The 13,714-nt window shown below is 40.4% G+C and overlaps 1 protein-coding gene across 2 annotated transcripts in view; it reads right to left on the bottom strand.

Moving 5' to 3' along the window:
* The window catches only part of LOC122668035 (lon protease homolog, mitochondrial-like), a 64,759-nt gene that overhangs the window by 22,227 nt on the left and 28,818 nt on the right, over positions 1–13,714 (bottom strand). For both annotated transcript variants that reach the window (XM_043864566.1, XM_043864568.1), the window contains 4 exons: positions 10,544–10,642; positions 3,933–3,998; positions 3,764–3,850; positions 3,408–3,447 (listed from right to left, as the gene is read on the bottom strand). In XM_043864566.1, coding sequence (XP_043720501.1) covers positions 3,408–3,447; positions 3,764–3,850; positions 3,933–3,998; positions 10,544–10,642 — 292 coding nt within the window. The remainder of the gene's footprint in view (positions 1–3,407; positions 3,448–3,763; positions 3,851–3,932; positions 3,999–10,543; positions 10,643–13,714) is intronic.

Here is a 13,714-nt window from a genome sequence, read left to right as displayed (position 1 = left end):
GCACAACCTTGTCTGGTTCAAAGGCCACATTCCCCGCCATAGCCTCACCACCTGGAGAGCCCTCCGCCTTTGCCTACCAACCCAAGCCTTCCTTATTCACCGTCATATCCATGTCTCCCCCACCTGCTCCCTTTGTTGGAACGGTCTCGAAGACATCCCCCACCTCTTCTTTAACTGCGCTTTCACCTCAACCATCTGGAAAAAAGCCCTCTCATCCATTTGGCACCGTAGCAGAAGACCCCTCCCTTTTGACAGAGAATGGCCCTGGGTGGCTAAGTCCTTTTCAAGGACCTCGATCTACGACATCATTGGCAAGCTAATCTTTGGAGCTGTTGTCCACCACATTTGGATGGAGCGTAACATTAGGAGATGGACTTCCAACTCTCGATCCTTCGATCTGATTTGGCGAGCCATCTCCTTTGAGACCTCTTCCAAGCTCAGCCATATCCCTCTTAGTGCTATCAAAGACACCCCTAGAAATAGGCACATTGCAGTTTTTTGGGGTCTTGATCTGACCTCCCTTTTTATTGCCACCTCTGCGTAGGTCAGCTTGTTTCTCCCCTCCCCCCTCTTCCCGTGTATTTTCCTTTCTCTCTTTTCCCTGCCCTCCCCTGGGGTATGGTAATACATAATTATTCACCCAAAAAAAATACTACTAATGGAAAGAAGGTTAGTAGTAAAGTTAGGAATGTGCAAAACAGAAGACAAGGGAAGAGAGGAAGTGCAGTTGATGATTCCTTTTCCAGATATGGAAGAAAGGGAACCATCAGCCACCTTGACCTTGTCTTTCCCAGAAGTGGGAGAATATCTATGAAACAAACCAGAGGAACCGGTCATATGAGCTGTAGCTCCAGAATCTATGATCCAAGGATGGGAAGCTACAGAAGCACAATGACCTCCAAATGGAATACCTGACCAGCCAAAGTGTGAACCTGAAGGAGCAGAAGAACTGGCAGGAGCTGATGTAGTAGAGGCAGCAGCAGCAGAAGACCTTATCACACGTAGGAATGCCTGTAGATCATCCTGGGATAGACCAGTGTCAATAGTAGGGGCTGCAGTAACAGTCTCAGTCTGATGGGCCTTGGTCTTTGTCTTTGTCTTTGTCTTGGCAGCCCTTTTAGCTTCAAAATTAGCCGATTTCCCATGAAGTTTCCAGCACTTCTCCTTGGTGTGATAGGGTTTGTGACAGTGCTCACAAACAACAGTCCCTGTAGTAGAATCACCAAGAGAAGCAGTGCCACTAGGTGCAGGAGTGGCAGGGGCAGCAGCCTTGAGAGCTGATCTGTCAGTAATAGGAGGGTGCAACATGGCAGCCCTCCGGTTCTCCTCAGAGGACACCAAGGCATAAGATTGTTCGAGTGTGGGAAAAGGCTTATGGCCCAACACTTGAACATGAATCTGATCATACTCCACATTTAAGCCAGCCAAAAAATCATAGACCCTGATCTTGTCCACATGCTTCTTATAGGAAGCAATATCAGCAACTGTAGTCGGGTGGAAATCAGAGAAGTGGTCCAATTGTTGCCACAGACTGCGTAGAGTAGCATAATACTTCGAAACTGAAAGTTCACCTTGAGTGGTATGAAGGACCTTCTTCCTAAGTTCATATACCTGGGCATCATTGCCAAGCTGCCCGTAGGTTTCCTTGCAAGCAGCCCAAATATGTGCAGCTGTGTCTAGAAGAAGAAAGTTATGCTGCAAACCTGAAGTCATAGAGCCAATCAAGTAGGACATGAGAACACCATTATTGGCCAGCCACCTTTCCTGAGCAGGGCCTTGTTCAATAGGCATAACACTAGTGCCATTAATATGGCTGGTGAGACCACGGCTAGCAATGGCAAAAGAGGCAGATCTGGACCATAAAAGGTAATTCGAGCCATCAAGTTTAATAGGATTTGGTGGAAAGCTATGGTAATCTATCTTGCTGTGACCATTATTAAGTGGCTGACCCAAAGTAGCTGAAGAATTGATAGAATCATCCATACTGGCAGCAAATAAACCCAATAATATCTTCAAATTAAGGGCTGAATCAACTCTCCAAAAATCAGAAACAGCAGCAAAGGAAGAGCCCTATATTGATATTGTCAGGGTTTTGAAAAAAAATCCTGAATTGTTGAGATCGATAAAGGGAATAAAGAGGGACAAAAACTGCAGAAAAGTGGCTTCAACTGAAGTCGATTGACCCTTTATAATGGAAGAACTAACCTGCAAAAAGTCAGGTCCAATGGGCAGCAGCAACCCTAAGATCGATAGGTGTCAGGGTTTTGGAAAAAACCCTGTGATGGTGGAATCGATCTCAAGGAGGTCTTCAAATCTGTGAGATAAGAACTGAACCAATAAAAGAGCAATCCTACAGCAGGTTGTGGTCTTCAAAGAGAGGAGTTGATTCCTTGTAGTCGTTGTAGAAGCAATCTCCAAAATAAACTGAAGAACCAATATCATAGGCAGTTCTGGCTTGTTCCTATCGAGCAGAATTATGGAGAATAAATGAGGTAATGGGGGCAGCAACTAGATCACATGATCACCTCATCAGTGCTGCCCTATATGGGGATGGAGAAAAAGGGAGAAGAGAGAAAGAAAGAGAGGGGAAGAAGATCAAGAGAGAGAGAGGGAGAAAAGAACTGAAATCGAAGGGTGTTGGTCCCTAATTCGAAATCTGCTCTGATACCATGTAGAGAGATTTGAAATTAGGGTAAGGCTTGGATGATCTATTCATCCCAAACACCTCTTTATTTATAAGAGTAATGAAACAGTAAAAATATGTACATGAGCAATGTGGGACTAAACCACATACAAAACAAATAAAATAACAAAGGGAAAAAAGTCCAGAATACCCCCCACGGTATTCTGGCCCATATATCTAACAGTATTTCAGTATACTGTATGATTTGGTGAGGATGGCACTCCCCATTCAGTCACTCTGACCAAGGTTGTCAAAGGGGCGAGTCAATGCCCGGGCGAAGCAATGACTAATCAATGCCTATACCATGACTAGTCAATTCCTTTAAAATAAGGGTAGCACCAAATACATACTGAAAGCAATGAAGACTACATATATGCAACAAAACATATGATAAGATACCATTAAATAATGTATTTAAATAGAAAATGCCGAAAGAAAAGCAAACCTTGATAAACAATTCCCAACATAAAATAATACAAGTTTTAACAGAATAACAAAGTTGAGAGCCTCAACTGATAAACATTGATAAGACACACCCCTGGTCGCACCTAGGCAACTGAATTTAGGGTAACTACTAACTACCAAATCATTTGAGTCAATCATTCCATGCCCCAAAATGCATATGTAACCTTTATTACCCAAGCATTGCCAAGCTAATGCTTGAATGCACTGATTCAGACTTAGACATTTCCCTGAGGAACAATACACAACACACAGAACTCACCAGAGAGCGCGGTTTTGTCATCAGTCTCCAGGCCTAGCTCCTGGATCGAAAGAAATGATGTCAAGACCACGACAAGTATAAGATAGCGGAAGGCAGGCCAAGCAATAAATAAATTTGAAACCCAATTTTAAAATGTAAAAAAGTTATCAAAAAAAAGTGTCGCAGTGCACGAGGCACCCGCAACTGCAGGTTCTGGGAGGGGCAAAATTATGCAGCCTTACCCCCGTTCACAGAGAGGCAGTTTCCATGTTTCGAACCTGCAACCTGATGGTTGCAATAGCAACTTAAACGTTGCGCCAAGGCTCGCCCACTATATTTTAAAAGAATGGCAATTCATAAATAACACAACACCACACCTTCTTTATTGCTTTAAGTTGCTCATTCAACAAGTACCGGCGCTGCTCACCACTTATTTTTTCTTCAATTGCTTTTGCTATTGATTCCTAGCACAGATGATATAAGACAAAATAAGATGAGAAACTAGGCACATAAGTAAAATAAAAGACAACAATGGACAAGAAATACCTGTATCTTGCTGATTTCCATCTCTTTCTTCACCAATTCAAGTGTCAGTTTTAAACGATTAAGTACCTGAAATTGGCAAAATAATAAGAGTTGCGAAAGCATTATAGATTTTATAAACTTTTTATAATAGACGTATACTGCCTAAGATTGCAATATTCAGCTTAAAATAATTGTAAGAGTGTAGTGTGGACTGCTGGTCCATGGACTTCCATAGATCAGTGTACCGTGGGATATCATAGCTTAATAAGCTTAGTTCTTATCTTTTATGTCTTTAATTGTTTCCTTTTGTAATTAGGACTTAGGCTTAGCTAGTTGTTTGTGTACATTGTAACTAATCTTCTTTCCTTAGTAGAATTCCTACTAAACCTATGTAATCAGAATATAATATATTGTGGCTGGTGCCGTAGAAGGGAATACACTTCTATCGCCTCTAGCTCTTCTATCTTCATCTTTTCCCTCTCTGATTTGCTGGTTTACTAAGCCCTGGTATTATTACAATAATTATGGTGTAAAAATGTAGGATGGAGTAAGGTAGAAAAACCATCTGAGAATCGCACTGAAACCTCAGCCAAATGTAATCCAGTGATACATGGCTTTTTTCTAAATACTGGAATCCAAAAAAGAGACTAAACATAAGTAAATTGTTACAACCACTTATCCCAAAAGCTCGAACTGTTAATTAAGGGCCACAACAATGTATATCAACACACAACAACACCCCTGCACGTACAGCCACCCCCCCCCAACACACATGGCTTTACACATGACACCATCATGTGGCACCAAGGGGCCATAACCAACGCATACAAGCACAACAACAAAACACAAACCCTCGTACGTAATAGGGATCAAACACCTGACCTCCTGGCTCTGATACCATGTTACAACCGCTTATCAAAAAAGCTCGAATTGTTAAGGGGCCATAACAACATAAATAATGCAGACAAATCAACTCAAGTCAACTTAATCCCAACTAACTGGGATCGGCTACATGGATCCTTTTTCTCCAATCAGCTCTACTCAAAGCTATACTTGTTAATAGTCCTAAGCTATGCATGTTTCCTCACCACTTCTCCTACAGTCATTTTAGGCCTACCCCTGGCTCATTTAGCTCCTTCGATCTAAATCAAATCACCCCTCCATACTGGAGCACTGGAAGGCCTCCCTTGCACATGTCCATGCAACCTCAAACATATGTACTCCTAAATTAGCTCTAAATTATTCATTCCTGATTTATCTTTTCTAGTTTTACCACTCATCCATCTCAACATCCTCATTTCAGCTACAGTAAATTTGTTTATATGTTGTTTCTTCACTGCCCAACATTCAGCTCCATACATCATTGCTGGCTGTATAACTGTCTATAAAAATTTCTTTCAACTCTTAGGATTCCCAGCAACTTATAACAGTACCTTGGAATGAAGTCTGACCACAAAAGAAACAACCAGTGACAAGTTCTTGTCTACCGCTGGGTAGAAAATATGCAGCATACCCAGAAAACTGACAGAGTACCAGAATTTGAAACTAACACCTTGTATGGGGATGATACTCCAGTCGAGGGTAGGACTCCTAGGTAGGGATAACTCCTCAAAATCTCAGCCTATTCTAATGGCTGTATGCTAAGATATGAAGGAAACTCAGAATTAGTAAGTAGGATTCAAAAATAGCGACAGTAGTTACAGTCAAACCAGTCATTGGATCATACTCATATTACTATCAAAGGAGAGAGTATGGAAGGGTATTACAGTATTAAAATATGGGCTGCAACTGATGAATGGATCTGAACCAACAGAGCTGCGGGGTGTGTCATGTTTCTTCATCCAGAACTTGATAAAGCAGAAACAGCCAACAGGACAGTCTTCTAAGGGCCAAACAGCAACTCCACAATAACAACAGGGCTTCGAATATCTCTCAGATATTGATTATATCACAACACAAAAAATAGAAACCTGGGAAAATCGATTGAAAGAAGAAGAGGAAGAACATGGAGAGGGGGGGGGGGGGATATGACCAAGACCTCTGGCCTTGGTCAGTCTCTCAATGCCACAAGGTCTCTCACCTCTCTGCTTCTCACAGAACTTGATAAAAAACAGAGCTTCAACTTCATTAAAATTGTGGGGGAGACACTAAAGGTCTCGATACATATAGGCTGGACTGAAGAGGAAATAAACAAAATAGATAACAGTCCCCACGATCTGGTTTTGGGTGTACCAGAAAACACCCAACCCAAAAGGGTAGGCCCAGCCCAAGATTGGTTGGCCGTTGGCCCATACGCCCATCAAACCATGGTGTCCCCATTAAGTTGAGGCCTGGTTCTTTAGGTTCCTGCGGCTATATTGCTGGCCTAGAAACTGTCTACATCAATGCCTTTTCCTTTTCACTTTTTCATTCAGAAAGTCTAGTAATTGTTCCTCCATTGTGCTGGTTTATTTTTTTTTTTTAATTTTAAAAGGTGCCAGTTATGGATGAGGCCTAGGAGTAGGAGCATTGTATAATGATTCGTACAGGTAGCACTAACAATTTTTTTTTCTTGGGAAGAGCAACTATTTGAAGTTTGACTACTATGGAAAGGACTTTCAGGTGGTGCTAAAAAATATATGTTTAGGTTAATTTTGAGGAATCTTTTGTTAGAAATTACAATTTAGACATTTCCAATCTGATTTGAGTCTCTTCCACCTCTTATGACTTTATGATTTGTCTTAAAGACATTTTATCAATTAATACCAGAAGGGAATGGTGTCGTGACTAGTGTAAGAATTGTGGGGGGACAGGGTAGGGAATTCCTAATTAACATTTAATTGCATCAAGGATCAGCTCTAATCCTGTACTTGTTTGCGCTAATCATAGATGGACTGACTAGATACATTCAAGATCATGGTGTATGCTTTTTACTGATGAAATTGTTTTTGGTGGATGAAACAAAAGCTGGGATAAAAGCAATGTTGGAATTCTGAAGATCAAAGTTGGAATCAAAAGGTTTTGAGATAAGTAGAACCAAAAAAAGTATATGGTGTGTAATTTTAGTAACAATAAGATTGAAATTGGGGTGGTGAAAAACCTAGGTTCAATCATAAATAAAGAAGGAGAAGTGGAGAATGATATTGCACAAAGAATTAGAATAGGCTGGATGAAGTGGAAGGTGCGTCTAGAGTGTTGTGTGATCGATGTATTCCTTTAAAACACAAATTTTCAGTTGCTGATTTATATGCTGTAATCTACTGTTATTAATATAGAGTGATCCTACTGTGAGATTAAGTTCTTAGTCGTCTAGTTGAGAACTGGTCTTACATTAGGCATCCACTTCAAGTGGTCATTAAGACAACTAAAATGTCAAAATGTCCATTTTTCTAAATATGAGAAACAAAGAAAAGAAGAGGGAATGATAACCAAACAAGTACTTTAAGACTGAGTAGACCAGTAATGTTATGTAATAGGGTTTAGTCCTTTTTCCTTTTTTAGAGGAGATTGGGGGTGGGAAGGTCAAAAGAGCCCCATATTCTTAGTTGCCTAGGAAAAGACAAACTAGCACAGCCTCACAAATAGAAAAAGAAATCAGAACAGTCTCCTTCTTGAGGCGGAAGTAATAAATAAAGTGAGATGTGTGTTACTTGCGGTTTGAAAATCCAGAAGGCCACAATAGAAAGGATGAAAATGCAAGTGAAGCTTTCTCCCATTAATCCTTAACCTAGGAGTTTGATGTAGAAGACTATTAAAACCCGCAGTCACAACCTTCAGTTTCTCCAATAGAAGAGGAAAGAAGAGGAAAAATTGAAGGGGAAACTACAGGGGGAAAACTAAACAGGCCCTTCAAAACGAGAAGATACTTTTATGTACTAAGTGACCATTAGGTAACCATTATGAAAACTGCACCTTACTTCTTGGTCATCAAAGATTCACTCTCAAGTGACTCATTAGAGTTGAACAACTTGTACACAAATTTGTCACAAGACTTCCTTATTTTTGGAAATTTAGTGGCTTAAAAGAAAGAAGATAGGATTCAACTGATTTGCGGATTTGATGCTTAAAGATAGACGGAGATAATTTGAGGGAACAAAAATTCATTGTCTATTACATCCATTTCAGGCAAAATAAAAATATACCTACTACTTCAACCTGTAATATTGACTTGTTTGTGTCTATAAAATGTTCCCTTTTGTGATGGGGACAACCTAGTGTTTTCTTCACCATGTACTAGTAACTACTAACTAATAAATGCATAAGCAAATAAACTTCGGAGGGAAGCATAGGTATTGAACTCCTCTCAATTAAAAATCAAGAGTACCAGTGATGCAGTTGTGTTAGCATGGTTGGACCGGATAGACCCACTTTGGAGACCAAGCCGAGACACAACCGGCCCAACCTGGTTTTTTGGTCAAACGGGGCTGGTAGACTACATAGGAGTAATCTTCTTTTATTTGGATAGATTATGTAGGATATAATATTGTGTTTCGAATTTAAGTTTATTCAAATTTCTTAGTAGAATAGATTTCTATTTTGAGATGTCTTTCTTCTTATCTGTATGTAACTGATACAAATAAATCACCTAAAGGGGATTATTTTATTAGAGATAAGCCTTGGGTTATTATACATTGTTGGGCCTATGGTCCAATGGGTTTTCTACGTAATGGGCTACTTTCACAGGCCTAAATTATGGGAGGAGGTAGCATACGGGATTTACTTTATTAGGTTTTTTTAAGTCGTTTTATTTAAGTCTAACTCCTTTACCAAGTGTAGAAGATTTGCTTTTAAGTGTCCTTTTTGTTTTAAATTTCCTATCCGTTATGTAAGTGTGGTTAGACAGGCTTCTTACTTAGTAACGAATTTTTCTTTTAAATAAACAGAGCTTGTAGCCTATTTTGGCAACTAACGATTTTATGAATGAATAATTTGGTTGTTGACTTTTCTGCTGTGAGATTCAGTAAAGAATGAGAGACTACTGGGATTGGAGAGATTTTGATCCAGGCCTGTTGGAGGAAAATCAAAGGTCGTATCCTTCTTCTCTATGCTGTCTTTTCCTTCAAGGTTTTCTTGAGATCCTGTTAAAAGGGGTGTGTAATCTGAACCTGGGGTTCATCCTATCTACTCCCCAGTCCCCACCAGTAACCTACGGGGGAGAATCGATTAGAATTGAGTTAATTGAGTTGTTGGTGTGTGTGTGAGCTTGCTGGCCGTGAACTCTTCCTCCTTTTCTCTTCCTGTCCGGTAAGACCTTCTCCACATCATTACTTCTTCTTTCATTCTTATTCCTCTCTCTTTCCTCCTTAATCTTCTTTATCTTATATACTCTGTTTTATCAAATTGTCGATAGCGTTCTGTTCTGGATGTCATCTGCAGTCTCATATGAGTAAACAAACTCCATCGGTATAGACCTGTTCACCCTGAGGTTGTGGGCATGAACTAACCAACCCTGGGCAACTCTAATCCCAGCCCCTTACCCAGCGAAGCTCCTCCATTTACAGGAACCAAGTCAGACATCATCTAGAACCTATTCTTACCACCATGTTCAGGTCCAACAGTTAAAACCTTCTTTGAGTTGTTTATTTGATTGCTAGTCATCTGAACCTAATAACTTTAAAGTAAGGTATCACAGCATTAGTAAGAGGGTGGAACTTGGTGCAACGTTAAGGTTGCTCCTTTGTGACCAAGTGGTCATGGGTTCAAGTCTCTGGAAACAGCCTCTCTGCGAAGCAGGGGTAAGGCTGCGTACATTATCCTCAGACCCTGCAGTGGCGGGAGCCTCCTGCACTGGGTGTCTGGGTATGCCTTTGTTTTTTTTATCATGGCATTAGCAAAGGGAATGAACTCGACTAACCTGGAGGAACCTGGTTTTTCCACCAGTTGTGGTGTCGTGATTGAGTAATCGTCCTTCAACAAAGATGTGGGCTTTTACAAGCAGAATCTGATAGGTCCCCTAGTTGTGAACCACTTCCTAAATCCCTGGACCAGCGTGAGCCTTAGAGAGGAAGCCCTCCTCTTCGATTCAACCCTTCAGCCGCTGGTTAAGTTGCCGGGAGGTAGAAGACAACACTCCCCCCTCACACAGATGTTATCTGTGTTTATTTTACCATACTGCCCTCCCCTTCTTTTGTTGTTCAGTTCTGTCCTTGTTTTAATTTTGGGAAAAAGAACACTGCCTGGCAGCATGGCTTCCACACCGAGACACAAGCCTAGGGAGAAATGACCGCTACACCCCTCGTGAAATGTAAAAATTCTGTCCCTGTTGATGCTCCTGCACACACTGTGATTGGCCCTCACACTGGCGCAGGGGCCACGCTGCCAGGCAGAGAACCCTCTCTTTTTAATTTTATTGCAAAATTACCGCTCCCATATAACTCTAATGTCACCCACGAACAGTTCCTATTTTGTTCCTTTTCTTTGTTAGCTTGACTTTCATCAAATTACAGAACTGTGATCCACTTGTTGAGTTGTGTAGTATCCAGATGGGCCCATAAGTGATCCAAACTGGGTCTTTGGAACCCCAGATCACACCAACCAGTAAATATACTCATACAAAACAATATCAATATGGAAAAAAAAATTTGAGAAAGATTCAGTTTGATTTCAAAAGGATATATTTGGTAGTAAAAAAAATATGTGATAAAGAATTTTACATCTAGTTCTTCAAGCACTTGTTGGCATTGCAACTTGTTTGCCCCAGAGATAGCAGCACCAAAATCCGCTAATCTTGGAACATTGAAGTCACCAATATGCTGCAATTATCAAAAGAAAAGTGATTAGGAATGATGAATGTATTGCAAACCCGAGAATTATGTCCACCAGCGTTCTTAGCAATCCTACAAGCAAAGTAAGGATACAAACGGTTACTGGCATATTCATCTCATTTTCAGTTTTTTTTTTTTAAACTTCTATAGCAAACTCAAGTTTCAAATACTTCTAGCAACTTCAGCTGTATGATCTGCTCCCCTCCTCCCCCACCCCCAGAAAGAAAAAAAAAAATATATATATATATATATACATGGGTTTTCTTTCTTGTCACTACGCCTAGTGAAACAATTCACTTCACTATGACTTTCTTATCCCCACTTTTCATTTATGTTATTCAATATATAAAGGGTTTATATGGTAATTTCACAAACTAACAATAAATTACCAAAATCTATACCCCAGCTCCCATTCCCTCCCTCTCCGGCTCCGGGATCCCCTCCTCGTCCTCGCCCTCTCCATAGAGTATAGCATATAGCCACGGATTCCTGTAACAATGGTACTCTTTCGATGAATTCTTCAGTGGGCTGATGCAACTGCAATGAAATTTGTTAAGAACGGACCCTCAATTTCAGTGCAGTCCAGATCGTTCATGGTGCAGGAGAATGGCTGGAGCGACTTGTGATGTTCAAGTTGTAGCCAATGTGGTGCTCCATCCTGCCTCAAATGACCCTGGGATTATCGGCACAAGCCCACTGAAACATAAACAACCTTCCCTCTTTCTAACCAATTCGGAGTATGGATCATCAGATTTTCAAGATTCATGTTCATATGATTCTCAAGATTCATGTTCATATGATTCAGTTGGGTCGAAAGGTTTTATAGGTTGCATTTTTTTAAGTTTCAAAATCCAATGGGCTTGGATCCTGTGGTCTAAGCGTCTATCCTGTTCTGATGGAGAACGGGATACCCTGCTCTCACCACCACCGCCATTACCACCTACCACCTACTCAAGCAATTTAACGGAATTCCTTTCTAAAGCTCCATTTTGAATTTCAATGAGCCTTGATGCCACATCGTTGGACGCATGTAATAATAGATCTTACTTTTGTACAATTTCACCACTGAGGACGGTGAAGCAGAGTCAAATCATGATTGCGAGGAGGATGGAGACTGTTGGTGTTGTTGCAGGGCCTGACCCAACCCCCACCATTGAAACCCCCTTTCCGCCCCACCACTTTAGTCGATGGGTGTTTCAGAAAATAAAACCCCCATTCGCTCACCCAGCAGCTACTGCTGCGGCAACCATGGCAAGCATCCCGTGTAAGCCCCCGAGTTGCAAAGGGGGCCGTGAGACAGCAGGGCGACCAAAGGGAAAGAGGGTGGTGGCTACAGGGGAAAGGATGAGAGAGAGAGAGAGAGAGAAAGAGTTAGGGAATTGTAAAATTCTCCCCACAAGATTCTCTTACGGGTCAATTTACAAATTTAACCTTTCATCTCCACTCATCAAAATGATTCAAGAGGGTAGATACAAATATAGTGAAATGATCTGTTGCACTCTTCACAGTGACATGTAGGAGGACCCTATATTTTATATATATATACAGATATGTAGATAATTATTTTGGTTGATTGTACAGAGATGCAGTTTGCTCAATTTTTGCTGCAACTATCAGTTAAGAGAGAGAAATACGGTTGGTATATATATATAGAGAGAGAGAGAGAGAGAATTATTTTGGTTGATTGTACAGAGATGCAGTTTGCTCAATTTTTGCTGCAACTATCTGTTAAGAGAGAGAAATACGGTTGGAATCATTGGATAGTGCATTAGTTATGACGGTTAAAACCACCATTCAAACATGTCCCTTCTTTTTACGTACCAAGAAGTCTGACATAAGATATTGTTGCAAACATGTCCCAGGTGCAAATAACATTCTAAGAATACCATGGTTAGCACAACTTCCTGGAACAAGAACAGTGTGTTGGCATCCAAACATGCCTTTAGCAACCTTACTAATCATTAATCATTTATTAATTTCTCTCTCTAATTAATCGCATATTAAGTTTCCTAATAAAGAAAGTTAAGATGTCAGAATATAAGGTGACTAAATAGAACCTTTTTTTTTTTTCAGTATCCATAACTTTGAAAATGTGATTGAATATTATAAAGAGGCTAATTAACACTCCTGTTAATCAAGGAGTAACTTGTGTTATCTTCCCTTTGACAAAAATAAATCTAAATCAATGTCAAGGTTGAAGAGTTCGGCAGAAAAGGACAGATTAGTCAGTTCTCTTTATAGGTTTTGAAATAGTTTGGGTCAATACCAACCCAACCTGAAAGCATATCCTTGTGGGGTCCAACCATCCAGGCCAGTCAAGGTTCTAAACATCACTTATATTTCAAAAAGAAAATAATATTGGGCTGTGTTTGCTTGGATAGAAATGGATAGAAAAGAAAAGAAAAAAGAATTTTGAGAAGAAAAGAAATGACAAAAAGAAGAAAAAATTGTCTGTTTGGTATAATAGAAAAGAAAAGAAAAAAATAAACAAAAATTGATCTGAATGGTAATGAATCCGTGCGAGAGAGGGACAGATTAAAACAGAAAGATCAACCGCTTCTGACCTATCATCTTCTCTCCGGAAAGAGAGGAGACAGACAATCGACCTGGCTATGCTTCTGCACTGACCTCTCCGCTCTTCACCACTTGCCGGAAAAGCTCTAGCCATGTGGGCCCCCATTATTTCCGCTCTCAGTCTCAGATCATCATGAAGTGTTTGACAGCAATGGCTTGTGATTCTTGATGAGATGTGCCAATGATTACGCGAATAAATTATCCCATTCACCATGGAAAACTGGGTCAGGCCATCAGATGGCTGACAAATTAGCAGAAAGATTGAACTTCAGGCTTCAGCTTATACAGGAGCTTGCTTACCCGATCGAGGAATAATGAGCAAGGTTTAAAGTATCGGTATGGTATCGGAGAGACGCAAGATACGCTAAAGATATGTATGGAAATAATCAAGAAACGTATGGAAATGCTTAAGAAATATGCAAAATACAGTTTTGAAGCATAAAACGCTACAAATAAACAATATATAAAATATATCATGTCTACAAA

The sequence above is a fragment of the Telopea speciosissima genome, chromosome 7, assembly GCF_018873765.1.
Source record: "Telopea speciosissima isolate NSW1024214 ecotype Mountain lineage chromosome 7, Tspe_v1, whole genome shotgun sequence".
Taxonomy (NCBI): Eukaryota; Viridiplantae; Streptophyta; class Magnoliopsida; order Proteales; family Proteaceae; genus Telopea; species Telopea speciosissima.
This window is presented reverse-complemented; position numbering and strand designations above follow the sequence as displayed.